This window comes from Macaca mulatta, chromosome 1 (assembly GCF_049350105.2).
Source record: "Macaca mulatta isolate MMU2019108-1 chromosome 1, T2T-MMU8v2.0, whole genome shotgun sequence".
NCBI classification, from domain to species: Eukaryota; Metazoa; Chordata; class Mammalia; order Primates; family Cercopithecidae; genus Macaca; species Macaca mulatta.
This window is the reverse complement of record NC_133406.1, coordinates 209800395-209826239: the sequence shown is the minus strand read 5'-3', so window position 1 is coordinate 209826239 and position 25845 is coordinate 209800395. Positions and strand designations below refer to the sequence as shown.

Below are 25845 nucleotides of genomic sequence, written 5' to 3'. Positions count from 1 at the left end.
CTGGGCCCAGTGGCTCACGCCTGTAATCTCAACACTTTGGGAGGCTGAGGCAGGCTAATCACCTGAGGTCAGGCATTCAAGACCAGCCTGGCCGACATGGTAAAACCCCGTCTCTACTAAAAATACAAAAATTAGCCAGGCATGGTGGCACACTTGTAATTCCAGCTACCTGGGAGGCTGTGGCAGGAGAATTGCTTCAACCCAGGAGGCAGAGGCTGCAGTGAGCAAGAGAGCTGAGATGCTGCCACTGCGCTCCAGCCTGAGCAAGACTCTATTTCACAGGAAATTTTTTAAAAACTCATGCCAGGTCCAGTGGCTCACGCCTGTAATCCTAGCACTTTGGGAGGCTGAGGCGGGCAGATCATGAGGTCAAGAGATCAAGACCATCCTGGCCAACATGGTAAAACCCTGTCTCTACTAAAAATACAAAATAATGAGCCAGGCATGGTGGCGGGCGCCTGTAGTCCCAGCTACTCAGGAGGCTGAGGCAGGAGAATTGCTTGAACCCAGGAAACGGAGGTTGCAGTGAGCAGAGATCACGCCACTGCACTCCAGCCTAGGTGGCAGAGTGAGACTCCATCTCAAAAAAATAAATAATAAATAAAAAAATTTTTACAAACTCATAACCGTAATATAGGAGGAAAAAATGTATCTATCTAGCCAGACACAGTGGCTCACATTTGTAATCCCAGAACATGAGGAAGTAAAGGCAGTAGGATCCCTTGAGGCCAGGAGTTTGAGACCAGCTTGGGCAACACGGTGAGACCCTATCTCTAAAAATAATAAATTAGGCCAGGTACAGTGGCTCATGTCTGTAATCCCAGCACTTTGGGAGGCCGAGGCAGGCAGATCACTTGAGGTCAGGAGTTTGAGACTAGCCTGCCCAACATGGCGAAACCCCCTCTCTACTAAAAATACAAAAAATTAGCCAGGCATGGCGGCAGGGACCTGTAATCCCAGCTACTCGGGAGGCTGACGCAGGAGAATCGCTTGAACCTGGAAGGCACCGGTTGCAGCAAGCCGAGATTATGCCAATGCACTCCAGCCTGGGCGACAAGAGTGAAACTCCATCTCAAAAATGATAACAACAAATTGAATATTAAAAACAAAATACATGAACTGTGTCTTATCACTGAGAATTCTGATTCAGTAGGTCTGGACTTAAGCCCAAGAATCTCTTTTTTTTTTTTTTTTTTTAAATAGAGACAAGGGTCTCACACTATGCTGCCCCAGTTATTCTTGAACTCCTAGGCTCACGCGATCCTCTCACTTTGGCTTCCCAAAGTGCTAGGATTACAGGCGTGAGTCACCACGCCCCACCAAGACTCTCTGTATTGAAACAACTTCCTAGCACCGGATGGTAAGGGAAAAAGTAAATATTAAACTCCAATACAGGAAGCTAAAAGCTTCAATGAGATGTATATAACATACAATAATGGCATTAAAGGCAGGCACCCAAACTTGGAGAAAAGTGGGAGTAAAGGAGAATGTTTATCAGAGATGAAGATACATTAGTTGAAGCTTGAAAGATGAGGAAAAGGCTAGGTGAATGAGGAAGGTAGGGGATTCCAAGTGGAGAAAACTCCATAAATAAAAATAGCACTAGTATGCTGAGAAACCGTATAAACTACAAAAATAGGATGGGTATTCACAAAGCTACAAATACTTTAGTATAGCCAAAATGGAGCGCCAGTAAGGACTGGAGAGGCAAGCTGGGCCAAAACACAAAAGGCAGCTGGGCGTGTGATGGCATGTGCCTGTAGTGCCAGTTACACAAGGGGGAAGGGACTGCTTGAGCCCAGGAGTTCAAGTCCAGCCTGGGCAGCATAGTTGAGACCCTCATCTCTAAAACTAATAATAAATTTAAAATAAAAATATATATCTTTTTTAAAAAAAAACATGAAAGGCCTCCTATGCCATAATGAGGAGCTTAGAAGTTATCCCAAAAGCAATAGGAAAGAAAACATACACACGAGCGTACACACACGAGCGCGTGCACAAAAGGGTGAGACATAAGGAGACTGTATCTTCAAAAACATCAATTTGGCAGTGGCACAGACAATTGCCACAAAGAAGAAAAGGGGAGATGCAGGAAAGCCAGTGAGAAGACTACTGAACATCTCCAGGCAAGAAACATGAGCCTATCAAATAAAGCAACATAGGTATAATCTCGGAACTACTATAGGCAGGAACAGGAGGCAGAAATCTAGGATAGCTCCTAGTATGCCACAAATGAAGATATCGTCCATAGAAACAGAACACAGTAGAGGAACTGAAGGAAATAATTAAATTCAATTTTGAATAGCATCATACCATTCACTGAGCTCCTATGAAAACTAAAATCTTAGGCTTTTATTTTTTTAATAGATATTGGGGTCTTGCTATGTTGCCCCAGCTGTTTTCCAACTCCTAGGCTCCCACCTTGGCCTCCCAAAGTGCTACGATTACAGGCATGAGCCATCATGGCCAGCCAAAAAGAAGTAAATTTTTTTTAAAGAAAAGTTATCCTCTGGTGGGGGGAGGGGAGTGGGGAAAGGATATTATACTTTGATATAGCTTGGATGTTTGTCCCCTCCAAATCTCATCTGAAATGTGACTTCCAAGGTTGGAGGTGAGCCCAGGGTGTAGTGTCTGGGTCATGGGGGCCGATCCCTCACGAATTACTTGATACCCTCCCCATGGTAATGAGTGAGTTCTCACTCCATTAATTCACACAACAGCTGGCTGTTTAAAAGTGCCTGGAACCTCTTCTCTCTCCAGCTCCCTCTCCGACCATGTGATACATGTGCTCCCACTGTGCCTTCTGCCATGAGTAAAAGTGTCCTGAGGCCTTAGCAGATGCTGAACCTTACTTCCTATACAGTCTGCAAAACTGAGACAAATAAACCTCTTTTTGTTATAAACTGCCCAGTCTCCTATATTCCTTTATAGCAACACGAAATGGACTAACATACTTTTTTTGTTGTTGTTGTTGTTGTTTTTTGAGACGGAGTCTCGCTCTGCCGCCCAGGCTGGAGTGCAGTGGCGTGACCTCAGCTCACTGCAAGCACCGCCTCCCAGGTTCACGCCATTCTCCTGCCTCAGCCTCCCGAGTAGCTGGGACTACAGGCACCCGCCACCTCGCCCAGCTAGTTTTTTGTATTTTTTTTAGTAGAGATGGGGTTTCACTGTGTTAGCCAGGATGGTCTCGATCTCCTGACCTCGTGATCCGCCCATCTCCTCCTCCCAAAGTGCTGGGATTATAGGCTTGAGCCACCACGCCCAGCCTAACATACTTTTTTTAAAAAAAAATGAGGATAAAAATGTGCATACAGTACTAGGTGGTTCAAATCATGTAAAAATACTAGAATACTTCTAGGACAAAGCGTATGATTACTCGTTATTACTTCTAGATACAGAAAGGAAACACTTAATACTAAAATAAAATTATTTCTAGGCCAGGCCCGGTGGCTCACGCCTGTAATCCCAGGACTTTGGGAGGCCGAGGCAGGTGGATCATCCAAGGTCAGGAGTTCAAGACCAGCCTGGTCAACATGGTTGGAATCCTATCTCTACTAAAACTACAAAAATCAGCCAAGCGTGATGGTGCATCCCTGTAATCCCAGCTACTCGGGAGACTGAGGCATGAGAATCGCTTGAATCCAGGAGGCAGAGGTTGCAGTGAGCCGAGATTGCACCACTGCACTCCAGCCTGGGCGACAGAGCGAGACTCTGTATCAGAAAAACAAATAAAAAAATAAATGAAATGAAATGAAATGAAATGAAATGAAATAAAATCACCTCTAGATCTCATTGAATACACCCAACCTATTTCAGCAACATATCTACTAACCTTTTTAAAAATTAAAAGAGAGATAATTAATGTAAAGGACAGTACTTCATTGAGGGGAAAAAGCTAAATAATTTCGATTTCCAAGGTCTTTTCTAACATCAAAACTCCACAGGAAATGTATCAACCATCTGCTTTCATTCAAAATGGCAGACCAAGCTCTTAACAGATGGTATAAGGTTTGTCTTTTTTATAACTGTTTGAAATTCAGAAAATACAAAATGTACAAGAGCAAAGCATACTACCTGTAATCTCTTCATGCATACAAATATAAATATTTTGCAGTACTTTCTTCCAGTCCTTAATCCATGTACATCACTTTTAAGGGATACACTGAGCTTAAAGACCATTTTCTTAAAAGACAGGGTCTTGCTCTGTGGCCCAGGCTGGAGTGCAGTGGCACAATGTCGGCTCACTGCAGCCTCCACCTCCAGGAGCCAAGCCATCACAGGCATGCACTAGCTAATTTTTCTTTTCTTTTTTTTCAGTAGTGACAGGGTTTCTCCATGTTGGCCAAGCTGGTCTCGAATTCCTGACCTCAGGTGATCCACTCGCCTCATGTGCTGGGATTACAGGCATGAGCCACCACGTCCGGCCAGAAACAATTATCTTTGTAATTCCCTCCTCTCTTTATGAAACTAAGTTTCTCCAAAGGAACAACAGAAGAATTCCATTGTTTTGCATTCCACAAGGCTTCTGACCCTTAAAAGTGGTATCTCCCTAATTTGGGACAACTGGGGGGTGGGGGAAGCAATTTGACTCAATAAACTCTAACAAATTAAAGAACATTTCTTTTTTTTTTTTGAGATGGAGTTTTGTTCTTGTTGCCCAGGCTGGAGTGCAATGGCACGATCTCAGCTCACCACAACATTCGCCTCCAGGGTTCAAGTGATTCTCCTGCCTCAGTCACCTAAGTACCGGAGATTACAGGCACCCGCCACCATGCCCGGCTAATTTTTTTTTTTTTTGGTATTTTTGTAGAGATGGGGTTTCACCATGTTGGCCAGGCTGGTCTTTAACTCCTGACCTCAGGTGATCCCCCTGCCTCAGCCTCCCAAAGTGCTAGAATTACAGGAGTGAGCCACCGTGCCCAGCCAGAATTATACACTTTAAATGGATAAACTACATATCTGTAAAGCTGTCTTTTTTTTTTTTTTTTTTTTTTTGAGATGAAGTCGTCACCCAGGCTGGAGTGCAGTGGTGCAACCTCAGTTCACTGCAACCTCTGCCCCAATCGGGTTCAGGGGATTCTCCTCCCTCAGCCTCTCGAGTAGCTGCAATTACAAGCGCCCACCTCGCCACCTGGCTAATTTTTTTTTGTATTTTCGGTAGAGACAGGGTTTCACCATGTTGGCCAGGCAGGTCTCGAACTCCTGGCCACCCACCTCAGCCTCCCGAAGTGCTGGGATTTACAGGCTTGAGTCACCACACCCAGTCAAAGCTGCTATTTTTAAAAATCTTTAACAGGCCAGGCATGGTGGCTCATACCTGTAATACCAGCACTTTGGGAGGTCAAGGTCAACTGCACTCCAGCCTGGGCAACAAGAGCAAAACTTTGTCTCAAAACAAAACAAACAAAAATCAACAGTTTTCAAAAAATATTACACAAAAAAACATGCAGAGCATTCCTCTAAAGAAGTCTAATAACTGCAGGGGGTTTTTTTGTTTTTTGGGGTTTTTTTTGAGACAGAGTCTTGCTCTGTCGCCCAGGCTGGAGTGCAGTGGCACAATCTTGGCTCACTGCAACTTCCGCCTCCCAGGTTCAAGCGATTCTCCTGCCTCAGCCTCCTGAGTAGCTGGGATTACAGGTGCCCACCACCACACACGGCATGTTGGTCAGGCTGGTCTCAAACTCCTGACCTCGTTATCTGCCCACCTCCGCCTCCCAAAGTGCTGGGATTACAGGCATGAGCCACCGCGCATGGCCCAACTGCAAGTACCAACACATGTACACCATTCAGGGCCAAGTTCTTTAACCAAATTCCCAAGTATTAAACTTACCCAACCGATTGCCAATCACTGACCCCACCACTTCTTACATGGAGGTCTAAGACTATATTCACAGCAGTCCAGGCGCAGTGGCTCACGCCTGTAACCTCAGCACTTTGGGAGGCCAAGGCGGGCGGACTATAAGATCAGGAGTTCAAAAACCAGCCTGGCCAACATAGTGAAATCCCATCTCTACTAAAAATACAAAAAGTAGCCAGGCATGGTGGTGCACACCTGTAGTCCCAGCTATTCAGGAGGCTGAAGCAGTAGACTCACTTGAACCCAGGAGGCAGAAGTTGTGGTGAGCCAAGATCGCACCATTGCACTCCAGCCTGGGCGACAGAGCGAGACCCAATCTCAAAAAAAGATTATATTCACAGCAAGGAGCAAAATGCCAGGGCAGCCAACAACTACACACTGAGCTGAAGCCACAGTGCTACTATGGCTCTTTACAATATCCAGAAGTCAAAGAAACTGAATGTAAAAAACAAAAAGGGGATCAGAAATCTCTCAAAAGAAAAAAAAAAAGATGATTTACCCTACCCTCAGCACTTCAGCACTGACTCCTCTCCTGGCATTATGTTGTCAGTTCTTTCATCCTGCATGAATGTTTAAGTCCTTTCACAAGAGTGAATAACTAGATTCTAATTTTTAAAGTATTCTTTTTTTTTTTTTTTTTTTTTTTTTTTTTGAGACGGAGTCTGGCTCTGTCGCCCGGGCTAGAGTGCAGTGGCCGGATATCAGCTCACTGCAAGCTCCGCCCCCCGGGTTTACGCCATTCTCCTGCCTCAGCCTCCCGAGTAGCTAGGACTACAGGCGCCCGCCGCCTCGCCCGGCTAGTTTTTTGTATTTTTTTAGTAGAGACGGGGTTTCACCGTGTTCGCCAGGATGGTCTCGATCTCCTGACCTCGTGATCCGCCCGTCTCGGCCTCCCAAAGTGCTGGGATTACAGGCTTGAGCCACCGCGCCCGGCCTAAAGTATTCTTTCCACACACCCAGAAACCTAATTTTGTACTCAGGCTTAGCCTGCAGAGTATTCAGCTAATGCTGTTGCCTGAGAGAAAATGGGCACATGCACCAAAGATATGTGTGTCTTCTGAAAATACAGAAAGGTGTGACGAAAAACAAGTAATAACATCCTACTGGCTGGGCGCAGTGGCTCACTCCTGTAATCCCAGCACTTTTTGAGGTGGAGGCGAGTGATCACCTCAGGTCAGGTGTTCGAGATCACCCTGGCTAACATGGTGCAACCCCATCTCTACTAAAAGTACAAAAATTAGCTGGGTGTGGTGGCACATGTCTGCAATCCCAGCTACTGGGGAGGCTGAGGCAGGAGAATGGCTTGAACCCAGGAGGTGGAGGTTGCAGTGAGCCGAGATCACACCACTGCACTATACAGCCTGGGTGACAAAAGTGAGGCTCCGTTTAAAAAATTTTAAAAAGGCCAAGTGCAGCGGCTCATGCCTGTAATACCAGCACTTTGTGGAGGCCGAGGCTGGCAGATCACAACGTCAGGAGATCGAGACCATGCTGGCTAACACGGTGAAACCCAGTCTCTACTAAAAATACAAAAATTAGCCAGGTGTGGTGGCAGGCACCTGTAGTCCCAGCTACTCGGGAGGCTGAGGCAGGAGAATGGCATGAACCCAGGAGGCAGTGCTTGCAGTGACCCAGAGCTTGCAGTGAGCCGAGATCACGTCACTGCACTCCAGCCTGGGCAACAGAGGGAGACTGTCTCAAAAAAATAAAATTAAATTAAATTAAATTAAATTAAATTAAATAAATAAATAAAATAAAAATCTTACTACTTTACAGTTTAGAAAGCACTTCAACCACATCTGTAACTGAAATTCAAAATACAACGCTTCCTAACTGCTGTTTTTTCCTCTAAGTAAGAATCTCATGATTCATTATGCTTTCCTCTTCTCTTCAGCCACCAGGACCATCAAAGTACTCTTTATTTATTTATTTTTTTAATTTTTTTTATTTTTTTGAGACAGTGTCTCGCTCTGTTGCCCAGGCTGGAGTGCAACGGTGAGATCTTGGTTCGTTGTAACCTCCGCCTCCCAGGTTCAACAAATTCTTCTGCCTCAGTCTCCCAAGTAGCTGGGACTACAGGCGCATGCCACCACACCTGGCTAATTTTTTGTATTTTTAGTACAGACAGGGTTTCACTGTGTTAGCCAGGACGGTCTCGATCTCCTGATCTCGTGATCCGCCTGCCTCAGCCTCCCAAAGTGCTGGGATTATAGGCTTGAGCCACCGTGCCCGGCCCATCAGGGTAAATTCTATAACCCATTATTCTGGTACATATATCTAACTTTACTCCAATTTATTTTCCTATCATGACCTTTTATTCCCATGGTCACATCTCACTACCACCTATCATATAACTTTTACTAATTTCACATCAAAAACCTTTTGAAGACGGGCGCAGTGGCTCACGCCTGTAATCCTAGCACTTTGGGAGGCTGAGGCGGGTGGATCACCTGAGGTCAGGAGTTCAAGACCAGCCTGGCCAATATGGCAAAACCCCGCCTCTACCAAAAATACAAAAATGAGCTGGGCATGACGGCGCACGCCATTAATCCCAGCTACTCAGGAGGCTGAGGCAGGAGAATCACTTGAACCCGGGAGGAGGAGGTTGCAGTGAGCCAAATAGGGCCACTGCACTCCAGCCTGGGTGACAGTGAAACTCTGTCTCAAAAAATAAAAAAACAAACAAAAAATACAAAAATTTGCCAGGGGCGGTAACTCATGCCTATAATCCCAGCACTCTGGGAGGCCGAGGCAGGTGGATCACTTGAGGTCAGGAGTTCGAGATCAGCCTGACCAACATGGTGAAATCCTGTCTCTACTAAAAATAGAAAAAGTAGCCGGGCATGGTGGCACATGCTTGTAATCCCAGCTACTCAGGAAGTTAAGGCACCAGAGCTGCTTGAACCCGGGAGGCAGAGGTTGCAGTGAGCCGAGATCAAGCAACTACACTCCAGCCTGGGCAACAGAGCAAGACTCTGTTGTCTCCAAAAAAAAAAAAAAAAAAAATTAGCAGGGCATGGTAGCAGACACGTATAATCCCAGTTGCTCAGGAGGCTGAAGCAGGAGAACTGCTTGAACCCAGGAGGCGGAGGTTGCAGTGATCTGAGATCCTGCCACTTCTCTCCAGCCTAGGTGAATGGATGAAACTCCATCTCAAAAAAATAAAAATAAATAAAAACCTTTTAAAATTAAAGAAGGTAAAGAGATACATCACAAATATCTCTACAAACTGCCATTTCAGAGGCATATACAATCAAGTACCATTTGGCATTAGAGAAGAGCATCTGACTGAACCTTTTTTTTTTTTTTTTTTTGAGATGGAGTCTTGCTCTGTCACCCAGGCTGGAGTGCAGTGGTGTGATCTCAGCTCACTGCAATCTCTGCCTCCCAGGTTCAAGTGATTCTCTCGCCTCAGCCTCTCAAGTAGCTGGGACCACAGGCACCCACCACCACACCTGGCTAATTTTTGTATTTTTTAGTAGAGATGGGGTTTCACCATGTTGGCCAGGCTGGTCTCGAACTCCTGACCTCAGGTGATTCACCCACCTCAGCCTCCCAAAGTGCTGGGATTACAGGCATGAGCCAATCGTGACCAGCTGAACTTCTTTTGTTTATACTGGAACAAGGTAATTCTTAAAGTTATAATCAGGCTAGGTTAAAGTTAGAGTCAGGCCGGGCATTGTGGCTCACACCTTTAATCTCAGTACTTTGGGAGGCCAAGGCGGGAGGATTGCTTGAGGCCAGGAGTTTAAAACCAGCCTGGACAACATGGCGAAACCCTGTCCCTACTAAAAATACAAAAATTAGCTGGGCATGGTGGTACAACCCTATAATCCCAGCTACTCAGAAGGCTGAGGCACCAGATCACTTGAACTCAGGCGGCAAAGGTTGCAGTGAGCCAGCCCAGATAGTGCCAGTGGGTGACAAAGTAAGACTCTGTCTCAAGAAAAAAAAAAAGTTATAGTTGAAGAAGGCCTGCTGACGATTCTTTCGACCAAGTACATAACGTTAAGCCTTGTGAATTCTGAGTATAATGAAAAGGCTCTAAGAGTATATGCCTAAGAGAAACAAAATATGAAAGACGGATTATTCAGCTTTGACACGTTAACTAAATGCTACTAGCACAAATGCTAAGGCAATCTACCCAAAAGACAAGATTTATTGTCTAAGAGAGTCCATTAGCAGGTACAACAGAAAGACATTTCTAGGAATGTCGAGACTCCCCAGTTTGGAAAATACTTGGGCTCCCTCCCAGTTTAACATAGTAGTTCCTATTAATTACAAGGTATAAAAATTAACCGGAGCTCTTTCCTTTTGCCTCATTGCTCTCCTGAGAGCAAGATGGGTCACCAGCAGCTCTACTGGAGCCACTCTCAAAAATTCGGCCAGGGGGCCAGGCGCAGTGGCTCAAGCCTGTAATCCCAGCACTTTGGGAGGCCAAGACGGGCAGATCACGAGGTCAGGAGATCGAGACCATCCTGGCTAACACGGTGAAACCCCGTCTCTACTAAAAAATACAAAAAGCTAGCCGGGCGAGGTGGTGGGCGCCTGTAGTCCCAGCTACGGGAGGCTGAGGCAGGAGAATGGCGTGAACCCGGGAAGCGGAGCTTGCAGTGAGCGGAGATCGCGCCACTGCACTCCAGCCTGGGCGACAGAGCGAGACTCTGTCTCAAAAAAAAAAAAAAAAATTCAGCCAGGGTTCTCTCTCTTGTTGCGTATGCTCAGACCAGCAAGATCTGATGCAAATTACGGCCTCAATATGCCCCATCAGTGTTTTCGTCAGTAAGCGAAAAAAATGGGTTTCATTAAGTTGGGCTGCATTAAGTTGGATGAAGTGATCTTCCTTGAATGGATTATCCAAGGCATCCACCCAATCCAAGAAACCATGGTAGCTCTTTTTCTAATATACAATAAAAATAAAATTTTTAAAACCCTTCAGGAAAAAAGATTAACAGCACTGAAGAGTAAGACTGGTTGACACATCAGGGGTGGGTATCAGAATATCATTGTAAGATGGCCATACCAAGTGAAAAAGAGAAAGTACAAGTGGAGTCAAAATATATTCATCCACTGAATTTTTTTTTGGGGGGGGAATGGTGTTTCACTCTTGTTGCCCAGAGTAGAGTGCAATGGCACGATCTCCGCTCACCGCAACCTCTACCTCCCAGGTTCAAGCAATTCTCCTGCCTCAGCCACCCAAGTAGCTGGGATTACAGGCGTGTGCCACCACGCCCCACTAATTTTGTATTTTTAGTAGAGATGGGGTTTTTCCACGTTGGTCAGGCCTGTCTCGAACTCCTGACCTCAGGTGATCCGCCCGCCTTCGCCTCCCAAAGTGCTGGGATTACAGGCGTGAGCCACGGCACCCAGCCTCATCCACTGAGTTTTGCCTGGCTCTCTGGAATTATCTCCCATAGGCAGTCAATGTATGGTGAATACGACATATCCTAGTGCTAAAAGAGTGCAAGCAAAGTGGGTAAACTCAGTGGAATTGTCCTCCAAATTTCCCTTCCCCCAGGGCAGAGCTTCTACCTATCTCTGTCCCTCATAATCCAGTACCGAGGCTACAGTTCAGCCAATCGACTTTAAATTTTTTGCCCTATTTCATCAACCACTTTATCCATCCCACAGCAGTTTACACAGAAAACAGATTTCACAATACAAGAATAAAACACTCTCAAGTCAAAGACTTGACCTTCGGCTTTTAGTAATGCAATTTTCAATGTCATTCAGGAAAAAAAAAAATCTAAAGGTATAAAAATTACTGTCAAACTAAGTTTTTTTTTTTTTTTTTTTTAGACAGAGTCTTGCTCTGTCGTCCAGGCTGGAGTGCAGTGGCACGATCTTGGCTCACTGCAAGCTCCACCTCCCGGGTTCATGCCATTCTCCTGCCTCAGCCTCCCGAGTAGCTTGGACTACAGGCGCCCGCCACCACGCCCGGCTAATTTGTTGTATTTTTAGTAGAGATGGGGTTTCACCGTGTTAGCCAGGATGGTCTCGATCTCCTGATCTCGTGATCTGCCCGCCTCAGCTTCCCAAAGTGCTGGGATTACAGGCGTGAGCCACTGTGCCCAGCCCAAAATAAGTAACATTTTTAAATAGACAACTCATTTGGGTGAGAAGATGTGTTTTCTAGTGTTGCCTAGTATTTGTTTTTTATAATTTCCTTTATTTCATTCTTTTTCTTTTTTTTTTTTTCAAAGAGACAGGATCTCACTCTCACACAGGCTGGAGTGCCTGAACTCCCTGGGCTCAAGCGATCCTCCCGCCTCAGCTTCCTGAGTAGGACTACAGGCATATGCCACCATGCCCAGCTAATTTTTTTCCTTTTTATTGTAGAGACAGTGTCTCACTGTATTGCCCAGGCTGGTCTCAAACCCCTGGCCTCAAGCAATCCTCCTGACTCAACCTCCTGAGTATCTGGGATTAGAGGCAGGAGCCAATGTACCCAGCTTTGTTTTCTAGTATTTTGCTCCATATCCATTATCTCCTTTTTTTTTTGAGATAGAGTCTTGCTCTGTCGCCCAGGCTGGAGTGCAGGGGTGCGATCTCGGCTCACTACAACCTCTGCCCTGCCTCCCGGGTTAGAGCAATTCTCATGCCTCAGCCTTTCAAGCAGCTGGAATTACAGTAACGCACCACGACGCCCGGCTAGTTTTTGTATTTTTAGTAGAGACGGGGTTTCACCATGTTGCCCAGGTTGGTCTCGAACTCCTGGCCTCAAGTGATCCGCCCACCTCGGCCTCCCAAAGTGCTGGGATTACAGGCACAAGCCACCACGCCTGGCCCAATATCCATCATCCTTTTTCTTTTTTTTTTTTGAGACGGAGTTTCCCTGTCACCCAGGCTGGAGTACAGTGGCGGGATCTCGGCTCACTGCAACCTCTGCCCCCTCCCCCGGATTCAAGTGATTTTCCTGCCTCAGCCTCCTGAGTAGCTGGGATTACAGGCACGCACCACCACATCTGGCTAATTTTTGTATTTTTGGTAGAGACAGGGTTTCACCACGTTGGCTGGTCTCAAACGCCTGACCTCACCCTCCCAAAGGGCCTGCCTCAGCCTCCCAAAGGGCTGGGATTACAGGCATGAGCCACCACGCCCGGTCCGCATTATCTAATTGTACACTGTGGCTATAATTGTACAGGCAAAACAAAAAAATTTTTTTTTCATGAGACTTCTTTCCCTTACTTCCCTCCAAAGACCTCAATTTGGCCCAAAAATGAGGGCTCTAAAGTTTCTACCTGTACCAGATACAACAATTTTATGTATTATACCAAATGATGTTTCTATTATTAAAGTAGAAAAAAAGAAAAATACGGAAAGACCATAAAGAGCTTGCATGTTTTAGGCCTGGAATGGTGGCTCACGCCTGTAATCCCAGCACTTTGGGAGGCCGAGGCGGGCGGATCACCTGAGGTCAGGAGCTCGAGACCAGCGGGCAACATGGTGAAACCCCATCTCTACAAAAGAAAAAAAAAAAAAAATTAGGCGGGCATAATGACAGTTGCCTGTAATCCCAGCTACTCAGGAGGCTGAGGCAGGAGATTCACTTGAACCTGAGAGGCAGAGGCTGCAGTGAGCCAAGATTGAGCCACTGAACTCTAGCCTGGGCAACAGAGTGAGACTCCATCTCAATAAAAAAAAGAGAGGAAAACTCAACCACTAAGAGGATTTGCTACATCAAACAGGAAAATCCTAACTTCAAAAGGGCTTCTCATGGGTTCAAGTGATCCTCCTACCTCAGTCCTCCAAGTAGCTGGGACCACAGGCACAGCGCCACCATGCCTGGATAATTTGTGTGTATTTTGTAGAGACGAGATATCACCATGTTGTCCAGGCTGCTCTGGAACTCCTGGGGGCTCAAACCATCCATCCTCCTCGGCCTCCCAAAGTGCTGGGATTACAGGTGTGAGCCACTGCATCCAGCCAAAAGATGAAAAACTTTTCAATGTAAGAATACAAGTGGGTCAGGAATGGTGGCTCACGCCTATAATCTCAGCACTTTGGGAGGCTGAGGCGGGCAGATCTCCTGAGGTCAGGAGTTTGAAACTAGCCTGGCCAACATGGTGAAAGCTCGTCTCTACTAAAAATACAAAATTAGCCAGGCATGGTGGTGCACACTTGTAGTCCCAGCTACTGGGGAGACTGAGGCAGGAGAATCACTTGAACCCAGGAGGGTTGCAGTGAGCTGAGATCGCACCACTGCACTCTAGCCTGGACTACAGAGTGAGACTTTATCTCAAAAAAAAAAAAAAAAAAAAAAAAAAAAAAAAAAGGGAGTTTGAGACCAGCCTGAGCATGGTGAAACTCCATCTTTACAAAAAATACAAAGATATCTAGGCGTTGTGGCGTGCGCCTGTGGTTCCAGCAAAGGGAGGCTAAGGAGAAGAATCGCTGGAGCCGGGGAGGCAGAGGTTGCAGTGAGCCTAGATGGTGCCCACTGCACTCCAGCCTGGGCAACAGGAGCAAAACCCTGTCTCAATAAATAAAAAGAAAAAAGTGTAAAAGCGATTGCTCTTAAAAGGGAGTAATTATGAGAGAAAAAGTAGCTGGCATGATATGGAGTTCCCCTCACTCCAACACTACTGGCATCACAGCCTGTGATATTCTTTACTTCACTAGTTCACTGGTGAAAGCATCCTGCCAATTTGATCTTAAACTCTGTTCCATTATGGCCAAAGGGCCATTAAAAAAAAAAAAAAAAGAGGCCCAGTGGTAGGGTAGAATGAGCTGGCAATAGATCACTTTATATTGAGTCATTCTGTCTCTACAGAGATAAGTTTCCATCCACATTACCACTTAGAACACATATGTAATAAAAAACAGACCTGAAGAAAAATGGACTTTAACATTACTGCTTTTGGGAGCTGGGGGGAAGTACTCCTGCAATTATAGGAGAATGGTCAACATTTGTATTCATCTCATTATTATTAAAGTTTACAATCTCTAAATTTCAAGCAAAATCATGGCAAAGCAATTCTTTGGCCCTGTAATGTGCCACTTGGTTGCATAGTTTTGTCTGGTTTATCTTGCCTAGGCAAGCAGAAATAGATCTAGAACATGGACACTGGAATCAAAGACTGATTTCAAAAATCAGGTATTACCTGGTAACAAAGGCTCAGTTTCTCACTTTTCAAAAAAGGATGTTTATCTCCTTCACAGGATTGCTGAAAGGATTAAGTATAGGAAATACAATAGCCCAATGCCTAGAACATAATAAATGTTTCCATTATCATCAGTGGTTCTCAACCTCTTTTCCACTCTGGCCCGCGTGACAGATCAGGCACCCTCTTACACCTCCTATCAGTAACAGTGGCTAATAAGGGCAAAGATTCTCCACCTAGAGATGTGCCCCTTTGCTCTTCAATTATACTACCCTCACCACAGCTGCCTATCCAAGTGGCCTCTACCTGTTGCCATGTGTTTCCCAGCAGGATGGCTGAGCTGTAAGATCCACTCATTTACCTGAGCGCAAAACTGAAGAAACTCTGGTCTTCCCTCATTCAATCAACACGAAAGTTTCATAATACCTCCTGGAAAAGGGGCATGAAAAACACAAGTCTCTGATCTAGAATAGTTCAGTCCAGAAGGTGAGAACAACACTAAAACCAGTACAATACACTATAATGACTACAGAAAAGTAATCTGTGGGTGGTCCACAACTGCAACATACCAACTACCCTGAGTTCCCCAACGTTGTTCACTATTTCATGTGTCCAGCCCAAAGAATTATGTTGTAATGATGAATGCCAATTCCAAGGTCACTGGTTTAGGCCACCTGGGTGGGAAACAGGTTTTGCCATTTACTAGTATTAACTCAAGTTTGCTAACTGACCTGGATAAAACTGCTCAGTAAGTCAGATGTGATTCCTTATGATAGGGCTCAGTGTAAGACAGAGGCCTGAGTAAGCCTTCAATAAATGCTTGTTAACTTGCACAGCAATAATCAGATCTTAGAGCTCTGCCAAGGACTGACCTAGAGTTTGATTTGCTCACCTAGCAAAGAACAGGCCAGGCACCTTGACTCTCCTTTCAGCTTTCACCCATCAGTCTATCATTAGGAAACACAACAAAAGATCTTATAGATCTTTATTACAGATTTTAAAAAACCAATGTTTATGATTTTTAAATAACGTTTAGCCAAACAGTATAGAGATTACAGGGTTTGTTTTTGCCCCCTACACAGATGCTACCCAAATTAAATACCTCCTACCTTGATCTCCCGCTACATGTAGAGCTGCCTACAGTACACACCTAGATATTCTGCTTCTACCTCAAACTCAACAGGTGTACTATCAAATGTAATCGCCGTGTCCCAAACCAGAGCCACTCTGCACTTTTCCTCCATAAGATTTCTAATTCAATCACCAAATTCTGTACATATCTTCATCCCAAAGAAAGAGAAAACCTTTTTTTTTTTTTTTTCCTGGAGACAAGAGTTTCGCTCTTGTCACTCAGGCTGGAGTGCAACGGTGTGATCTCTCATGTTGGCCAGGCTGGTCTTTAACTCCTAACCTCAGGTGATCCACCTGCCCTTGACCTCCCAGTGTTGGGATTACAGGCATGAGCCACCACACCCAGCCGAAAATCTTCTCTTTTTTCGTTTTTGTTTTTGTTTTTTTTTTTGATACAGTGTCTCACTCTGCTGCCCAGGTTGAAGTGCAGTGGCATGATTTCTGTTCACTGCAATCTCTGCCGCCCAGGCTCAAGCAATCCTTCCACCTCAGCCTCCCAAGTAGCTGGGACCACAGGCATGTGCCACCACACCCAGCTAATTTTTTACTTTATTTTTTTGAGATGGAGTTTCACCCGTTGCCCAGGTTGGAGTGCAATGGCAAGATCTCAGCTCACTGCAAACTCCCTGTCCCGTGTTCAAGTGACTCTCCTGCCTCAGCCTCCCAAGAAGCTGGGATTACAGGCATGCACCACCATGCCTGGCTAATTTTTGCATTTTTAGTAGAGACGGGGTTTCACCATGTTGGTCAGGCTGGTCTCGAACTCCTGACCTGAGGTGATCCACCTACCTTGGCCTCCCAAAGTGCTGGGATGACAGGCGTGAGCCACTGCACCCAGGCTGTCTTTGTTTCTACTATGGTAAAGAAGTGGCCAGATGCAGTGGCTCACACTTGTAATCCCAGCACTCTGGGAGTCCAAGGTGGGTAGATCACTTTGAGCCCAGGAGTTTGAGACCAGTCTGGCCAACATGGCAAAACCCCGTCTCTACAAAAAATACAAAAAGTAGCCGGGTGTGGTGTTGCACACCTGTAGTCCCCAGCTACTCAGGAGGCTGAGGTGGGAGGATCACTTGAACCAGGGAGGCCATGGTTGCAGTGAGCCAAGATCACATCACCACACTCCAGCCTGGATGACAGAGCCAGACCCTGTCTCAAAAAAAAAAAAAAAAAAAAAAAAGGGCTGGGCACGGTGGCTCACACCTGTAATCCCAGCACTTTGGGAGGCCGAGGCAGGTGGATCACTTGAACTCAGGAGTTCAAGACCAGACTGGCCAACATGGTGAAACCCCCTCTCTACTAAAAATACAAAAATTAGCCAGGCATGGAGGTGGGTGTCTGTAATCTCACTTGGGAGGGTGAGGCAGGAGAACTGCTTCAACCTGGGACGGTGAAGCTGCAGTGAGCTGAGATGGCGCCACTGCACTCCAGACTGGGCGACAGAGCGAGACTCCGTCTCAAAAAAAAAAAAAAAAGGAGAGAAAAAACTATGGTTCACCTTTTGGGGGGTTCAGAGGAAGTATAATAAATTCAGACTTGCAGGTATGTTTGTACCTGATTTTTTCTGAAGTAAAACAGAAGGATTAGAGTCCTAATGAAAAATGTCAGTTCTCACTAATCAGTACTCAGATGGGTGACACAAAATGAACCTTTCCAAATTCAACCTATACCCAATTTCAGAGAGTACCCTGATCAAAACAGTCTAATCTTTTGGTTGGTCACTATCAAGAAGTCAGGAAACATGATCAGGCTAACCTCTCTTCTCAGTAAAATATGCTATGATTCCCACTTTGGTTTTAGATTTATAAGACTAAACATGCTAAAATTAAAAACTAAACAATAACAAGAGGACAAAGGTGGTTAAAACCTAAAAGCCACAACCACTGCTCTCTGACACAATATATCAGTCCCATTTCAAATAAATTTCACTTGAGCAGCTGATGTTATCAACTTCCCCTACTTTCAACTACAACATCTTAAAATCAAGTCACCCACACCCAAGAGAAAAGATTCAAAAATATGTATCTGTCCTATAAACAACCCCAGCAGTTCTTATATCAATAGTAAAAAAAAAAGTATCCTTTGTTCCAAAAAAAGTGTTCTTAAAAATGCATTGTATAGGCCAGGCGTGGGTGGCTCACAACTGTAGTCTCAGCACTTTGGGAGGCCGAAGCCGGCAGATCACTTGAGGTCAGGAGTTCAAGGCCAGCCTGGCCAACATGGTGAAACCCCGTTTCTACTGAAAATACAAAATCAGCCAGGCGTGGTGGTGCACGCCTGTAGTCCCAGCTACTCAGGAGGCTGAGGCAGGAGAATTGCTTGAACCTGGGAGGCAGCGGATGCAGTGAGCCAAGATTGGGTGACTGCATTCCAGCCTGGGTGACAGAGCAAGACTCCATCTCGAATGAATGAATGAAGTGGCTATTTACTATTTAGCACCAGAATGATAAATGACCCAGTAACAGTATTACAACGATCAACCTTTAAAACAAGTAACTGTTTGTACCAAATGAAGTTAGCAATTTAAGTTTTTAAAGACATTCATTGAAAGCAGATATCCTAAGTGGACAGTGATTATAAAGGAATGTCAAAGCTGAAATAGTGAACTTTTTTTTACCTGATGCTCTGCATGAATGTTATCCCCAGTAGGCCATCGATGTTTGCTATTATTATAGCCGCCTCCTCCACTTCCTCCTCCCCCAAGCTGCTCACCATGCTGCCTCTGAAAGAAGTAGTCCACCATAGCGTCGTCCTGGGAACGGCCTGCAACTCCTATGGATCCTGGGACAGGGCTGGAGTGAGTCCCAGCTGCAAGAGCCTGATTTGCAGCTGGTTGTGGCTGCGCTTGCGACCCTGTTCCAGATGTCAAAACAACAGGCATGTTGGGATTAGCTGGTTCTTGAGGGTGATGTTTCAGGTGGGGGCTGAAAGAGTCCTGCCAAAGCACTGCTTTTCTCTTCAAGACACATGCAACGCTCATTCCACCAACACCTAAGGACAAACAGGTTACAAATGTTTAATATTTGCATCTCCTGAAACATAAAATACACCAAGATAAAAACATGAACCCCACATCTTTTGCAATAAATAAATATCATTGGTGGCATGCACTCTGGCATGGTATTGAGATTAGAACTCAATACTACAACTTCAGGGAAGTTTATGTTGTTAAACATGTTAGACTTCTATCAATCTACCCAACTTATTTATACCTCAAACCAACTGACAGTTTCTAAATTAACAAAAGCTTTTTTTTTTTTGAGACAGAGTTTTGCCCTTGTTGCCCAGGCTGAGGTGCAATGACGCGATCTCAGCTCACTGCAACCTCCGCCTCCTAGATTCAAGCGATTCTTCTGCCTCAGCCTCCAGAGTAGCTGGTACTACAGGCACCCACCACCACGGCCGGCTAATTTTTTGTATTTTTAGTAGAGACGGGTTTAATCATGTCGGCCAGGCTGGTCTTGAACTCCCGACCTCAGGTGATCTGCCTGCCTCGGCCTCCCAAAGTGCTGAGATTACAGGCGTGAGCCACCGCGCCCAGCCCCAAAAGCCTTTTTAAAACTATCACAACTTCGGCTGGGTGTGGTGGCTCATGCCTGTAATCCCAGCACTTTGGGAGGCCGAGGTGGGTGGATCACCTGACGTCAGGAGTTCGAGACCAGTCTGGTCAACATGGTGAAACCCCGTCTCTACTAAAAATATAAAAATCAGCCAGGCGTGATGCTGGGTGCCTATAATCCCAGCTACTCGGGAGGCTGAGGCAGGAGAATGGCTTGAATCCAGGAGGCAAAGGTTGCAGTGAGCCGAGATCGCGCCACTGCACTCCAGCCTGGGCAACAGAGTGAGACTCTGTCTCAAAAAATAAATTAATTAAATAAATAAATAAATCACAACTTTACAGCTGGAGCAGACATATGCTAATAAGTAAACAAAAGCCTAAACCCATATATAATTAGCAATGTGGCTCAGCTTGTCTAATTTGAAAGGATCCCTTAAAGTGTCCAACATATTGGCCAGACGCGGTGGCTCAAGCCTGTAATCCCAGCACTTTGGGAGGCCGAGACGGGCGAATCACAAGGTCAGGAGATTGAGACCATCCTGGCTAACATGGTGAAACCCCATCTCTACTAAAAAATACAAAAAACTAGCCAGACAAGGTGGCGGGCGCCTGTAGTCCCAGCTACTCAGGAGGCTGAGGCAGCAGAATGGCATAAACCAGGGAGGTGGAGCTTGCAGTGAGCTGAGATCCGGCCACTGCACTCCAGCCGGGGCAACAGAGCGAGACTCCGTCTCAAAAAAAAAAAAAAAGTGTCCAACATATTGGCCGGGTGAGGTGGCTCACACCTATAATCCTAACACTTTGGAGGCCAAGGTGGGTATATTACTTGAGGTCAGGAGTTCGAGACCAGCATGGCCAACATTATGAAACCCCATCTCTACTGGAAATACAAAAATTAGCTGGGTGTGGTGGTATACACTTCCCAGCTACTTGGGAGGCTGAGGCAAGAGAATCATTTCAACTCGGGAGGCGGAGGTTGCAGTGAGCCAAATTCACACCACTGCACTCCAGCCTGGGCGACAAATCAAGACTCTATCTCATTTAAAAAAAAGAAAAAACCTCCAATATATTGATAGCATACTCCTTAAAGAAACAATAAGACCCTCTGACCAAGAAGAGCAGCAGAATGCTCTTAGCCTAAGCCCTCTCCTCAGTTGTCACTGATTTTTAAAAGCATCAATCTTTTTACCAGTAACTTACAACTATTAATTGTAATCGCATTATGCCATTAGTACTTCAGCTACTATAAATAGGATGAGACCAAACCAAATTTAAACGCTTTATATTAGTATAGAAAGCCTCACTACAGGCTGGGCACGGTGGCTCACTCCTGTCATCCCAGCACCTTTGGAGACTTAGGCAGGGAGAATCGCTTGAGCCAGGAGCTGAAGACCAGCCTGGGCAACACAGTGAGACCCCCATCTCTATTACTTTATTAAGAAATAAGGCTCTAAGAAGGCCAGTGGAGGCCGGGCACGGAGGCTTATGCCTGTAATCCCAGCACTTTGGGAGGCTGAGGCAGGCAGATCATGAGGTCAGGAGATCGAGACCATCCTGGCTAACATGGTGAAACCCTGTCTCTACTAAAAACACAAAAATTAGCCAGGCATGGTGACACACGCCTGTAATCCCAGCTACTCAGGAGGCTGAGGCAGAAGAACCACTTGAACCAGGGAGGTGGAGGTTGCAGTGAGCCGAGATCGTGCCACTGCACTCCAGCCTGGGCGACAAAGCGAGACTCTGTCTCAAAAAAAAGACAAATAAAATAAAATAAATAATTTTTTAATTATTAAAAAAAAAAAAAAAGAAAGCCTCACTATAAAAACCAGAAGCCTCAGCTGGGTGTGGCGGCTCACACCTACAATCCCAGCACTTTGGGAGGCTGAGGTGGGCAGATAGCTTGAGCCCAGGAGTTCAAGAACAGCCTGAGCAACATAGCAAGACCTATCTCTACTAAAAATAATTAGCCAGGCATGGTGGCATGTGCCTATAGTCCCAGCTACTCGGGAGGCTTAGGTGAGTGGATCATTTGAGCCCAGGAGTGGAAGGTTGCACACCCGCTTGGGCAAGAGTGAGATCCTGTCTCAAAAGCAAACAAACAAAAAACAGAAGCTTCAACACGGTAATAGTGTAACAAATATATCGCAGACATTGTCTCATCACAAAAGCACTGAAAAGCAGCCATTATTATTTCTATTTTACAAAAGAAAACACTAAGGTACAGGAGGAAAATGTGGTGTGTCCAAGGCCATTCAATTAGCAAGTAGCGGAGAAAGGATTCAAACCCTAATCTGTTCTGTTCCCAAGCTTACTTCTTTCTACTAACTCCTTGCAGGAGTAACTCAACAGTATCTCTCACTTGTATCCTCTGGAAGACCAACAAAGAATCCCTGAAATGTTACTATGAAACGTTAAAGTTACTTAAAATCAAAAACGACATCTGTATTTAAGATAGAACACTTACCAGCCTGTGGGTGCTTTTAAAAAATGCTACAAAGTGTCCGGGCGCAGTGGCTTATGCCGGTAATCCCAGCACTTTGGGAGGCGGAGGCAGGCACATCACAAGGTCAGAATTCGAGACCAGCCTGGCCTATATGCTGAAACCCTGTTTCTACTAAAAATGTAAAAATTAGCCAGGTGTGGTGGCACGTGCCTGTAGTCCCAGCTACTCGGGAGGCTGAGGCAGAAGAATCGCTTCAACCAGGGAGGCGGAGGTTGCAGTGAGCGGAGATCCAGCCACTGCACTCCAGCCTGGGCAACAGAGTGAGACTCCATCTTAAAAAAAAAAAAAAAACCTACAGAGTAAATAAATCAGTTACCAATTAGGACACACCTGTCCACAGCCACCAGTCTAATTTCAAAGCCATCAGCCTAACAGTCTACTGCTACAAATGCCTTATCTCTCCTCCCAACTCCCACTGTGATGCTTCAAAAACAAATTTATAACAAATCTACTATCTCTCTGTTGCATAAATAAACCTTCTGATAAAGTAGCATTTGCTTCTCACAAGTAAATTCATGTTCTGAAGCCAGCCTAAGAAGACACAATGGAATCTGTAATTTGTTTAAAGTCTAATTTGGAAATGCCTAGTCTAGCTTAAGAATTCCAATCCATCAGAACCTTAGCAGGGTACTGGAGTAGCCTAACCTAGACACTAATCCATGCTCAAGTACCAAAACCAAAAAGTCATAGCCCTGTTTCACCATTGGTCTTTCAAAAATGCAAACCAGCCTAATGCCTCCCTGCTTGGTTTTTTAAATAATCCATTACTCTCTTAGTACCAATACTAGACGGTCCCATTTTGTTCTAAAAGGAAATCTCGATCTAACAATCTTTGTTCTAAAGCAGGCCAAGGGTTCCAAAACCCAAGTTCTGCCACTAAACCAACAACCTGTTTCCTCATCTAGAAAATGAAAGAAATCCTTCCTCTGTGACTCTCAATGTTTTGGGTTTTTCTTAATCAAAATGAGATAAATGTAAAAGTTTTTGGTAAATTTAAAGTCATCGTGCTTAAGAGTCTTAGAATTTAGTTAAGGCAACGGAACTCCAGTCCATAACAGAATTCCTAAAACAGCAAATGCAATCTTTTCTGAAATAAAAAGCCTTCTCAAAATAGTTATCTAGGAGGGTGAGAGAAGGATAATGAGATTACCTAAGGAGGACAATGTACAGTATTCCAGTGATGGACCCACAAAAAGTCCTGACTTCACCACTACGCAATACACCCAAGTAAAAATTACACTTGAACCTCACAAATTATACAAATAAAAAATATTTTAAAAAACAATAGTTATCTAACAAAGATATCCACATAAAAGAGGAGTTTATCACTGAAGCACACTAAACACAACTTCATTCTAAAAGGAATGGGGGGAAGGAAAGACTCCTATAAAAACGTTCAAACAAAACAATTGGCTTTTGTAAAGCTATCTGTATGCCCTAAGACTTCCTGCTTTACCTAAAGAGGCAAGGCAGTTTCTCAAATCAGAGAAAACCCGGCAGGACAATTTCAAAGTGAGCAAATACCTAAGCAATTAACATGTATCTAGGGTAGTTTTGTAATATTTTGGCAAATACGGCACAAAAATTAAAAACTCAGTATCCTAAATATCAGAAAAGCTCACTAAAAACTTAGGTGTAGCATTTAAAATGTGATTTTTTTTAACAAATGACTCCTTATAAGTACTTCAAGCAACTAGCAGCGCTCAGTCTAGCTACTCTTTCAGCTTTCAAGTGTTTACAAAGTTTTTTAAAATATCACTAATTGAGTTGAATTCAAAGGAACACGGTTCAATCTATTTCCATGGCTCACCTTTTACTAAAATGCTCAGTGGTTTAAAAGGTGTTTATTTTTACCACACTTAACAAACATTCTGTGGTCATAAATTTATTTTAAAGCAGTTCATCTCAAACCTAAACAAATTCCAACTTCAAAAAGCTGTGGCCTTGAACAAAATGAATTGTGGCTAAAGCAAAACACTAACTCAAAGTTCAGAATCCGGAGAGCGTTTCCAAAGGGCCCAGATAAAGAATCAACAGCCCCCGAGTGTTTTATAAAGTTAAAATTAGCAACGGGTCAAAATGTTTATTTTGCTTACGAAAACTGCATCGGAAGCTACATTTCTTGAGGGTGGGCCTGTCCTGGTAAGTTTTTAGGTGCTTTCAAAAAACAAAACGCTAAGCCTATTGTTTCAGAAGTTAACTGACTTTAAAACAGAACCCAGGAAAAGCTTCATAAAATCTTATTCTTAATTAATCCCAGTAATAACAGGAATTGAGCAAAATGGTATCGAGGGCTGAGAACAGTGTTTTCTTAATTGAACAATAAAAGGTAACAATCCTTTAAGAGTTACGGGAGGATAAAGCCTTCTCTGGTAATGCTGTGTGTGGGTTTCTGGCTTTGTTTTTTTCGGCGGGGGCGGGGGGGTGCTATAGGAGGGAAAAGTTACAGGAGTGTATTCCTCGCTTGACGTGGGAATGGTACTGACAAGTAAAACAAATGACCTATGTTTACCAAGCACGTTTGTGAGGACTAAAACTATCTAGTATTGTGTATCTAGATTTTCCTACAAGCAAGGGGTGAATCCCTCTTTGAGTTAAGAGATACACCAACACCGGGAGGCTCAAAGAGGAAGAACCCACCAAAAACACAAGCTCACACGGAAACAAAAGGCCACAGCACTCAGGAGCCTAAAAAGCATTCTGAAACTTCCTGATCGCCACTTCTCCACATTTAAGGCTCGCAAAGTTCCCCCACGGTGAATCTCGCCTGTGGACAAGGGCCACGGCTGCTTCTAAAGCGATTTATTGTTCCTCCTCCACCGGCGCTGCCACGGAAGCTCAAGAAGTCGAAGAAATCGGGGTGGCACAGAATTACACTCCATGGCCACACAGAAGACTCGGGGCTTCGCAAACCCATCAAAAAAAGAAACCCGAATAGCAACATCAATCTTCGGTGGTTCCCAACAGGGCAGGGCAAAAAATGTAGAGGCACGTCTACGCCCTGGGCTCGGGCCTAAACCCCCAGCATTTTCCTAGCTTCGACCCCGCTCCCCACCCCCTCCCTCCTTTGATAACAATAGGGGCCTTGCTGCTGACTCCAAAACATGTACGAGGAACAGCGAGTGAGAAGCCTCAGCCAGGGCCCCGGCGGCTTTTCCAAAGCCCTTCTCACCCCCACAACCGCTCTCAAACACCAATACGAAGGGACAATCTGCTCGCTAGGGGTCCGGAGCAGCGTTTGGGGCCGGTGGGGTGCGGATACTCACGGGCGGAGCGGTAGGATGAAGATGGATTTCAGCCCCCCGATCTTCTCTCTCCGGCGCTCTCGCTCCCCCTTACCTTTCACTCCGACAACATGGCGGCCCACTGGGGACTGGGCTGGCGCGGTGCATCCTGGGATAGGCTCCGGCCCCGGCCCCGGCGGTGGCAGCGGCATGTGCGGAGAAGGCTGGCGGCTGTGGAACAGGTTGCCTGGTTGCCATGCCAACCCAGGGCCTGTGTGAACTCGGGAAACTCTCAGGCAACACAAACGCTGCGCGCGAGTGCCCGCCCGCTAGGCGAGCGCGCGCCGCCAGGGCCTAAGGCGGGGTCCCGCCGGCCCGCACCTGGGAGAACACGGCCCGGAGCTCGACCGAGTCTCGGACGCGCACCCTGCCCCCGCCGCGCCCTCGCAAGCTCGTCCCCGAGCACCACA

At 45.4% G+C, this 25845-nt stretch overlaps 1 protein-coding gene across 50 annotated transcripts in view; it reads right to left on the bottom strand.

Annotated features, from left to right (window-relative positions):
* Positions 1–25519, bottom strand: part of PUM1 (pumilio RNA binding family member 1) — a 136549-nt gene extending 111030 nt beyond the window's left edge. For all 50 annotated transcript variants that reach the window (XM_015133619.3, XM_077964910.1, XM_077964896.1 and 47 more), the window contains exons 1-2: positions 25418–25519; positions 18707–19080 (exon numbers count right to left, since the gene is read on the bottom strand). In XM_015133619.3, coding sequence (XP_014989105.1) covers positions 18707–19069 — 363 coding nt within the window. In that variant the 5' untranslated portion in view covers positions 19070–19080; positions 25418–25519. The remainder of the gene's footprint in view (positions 1–18706; positions 19081–25417) is intronic.
* Between the last annotated feature and the right edge of the window lie 326 nt (positions 25520–25845).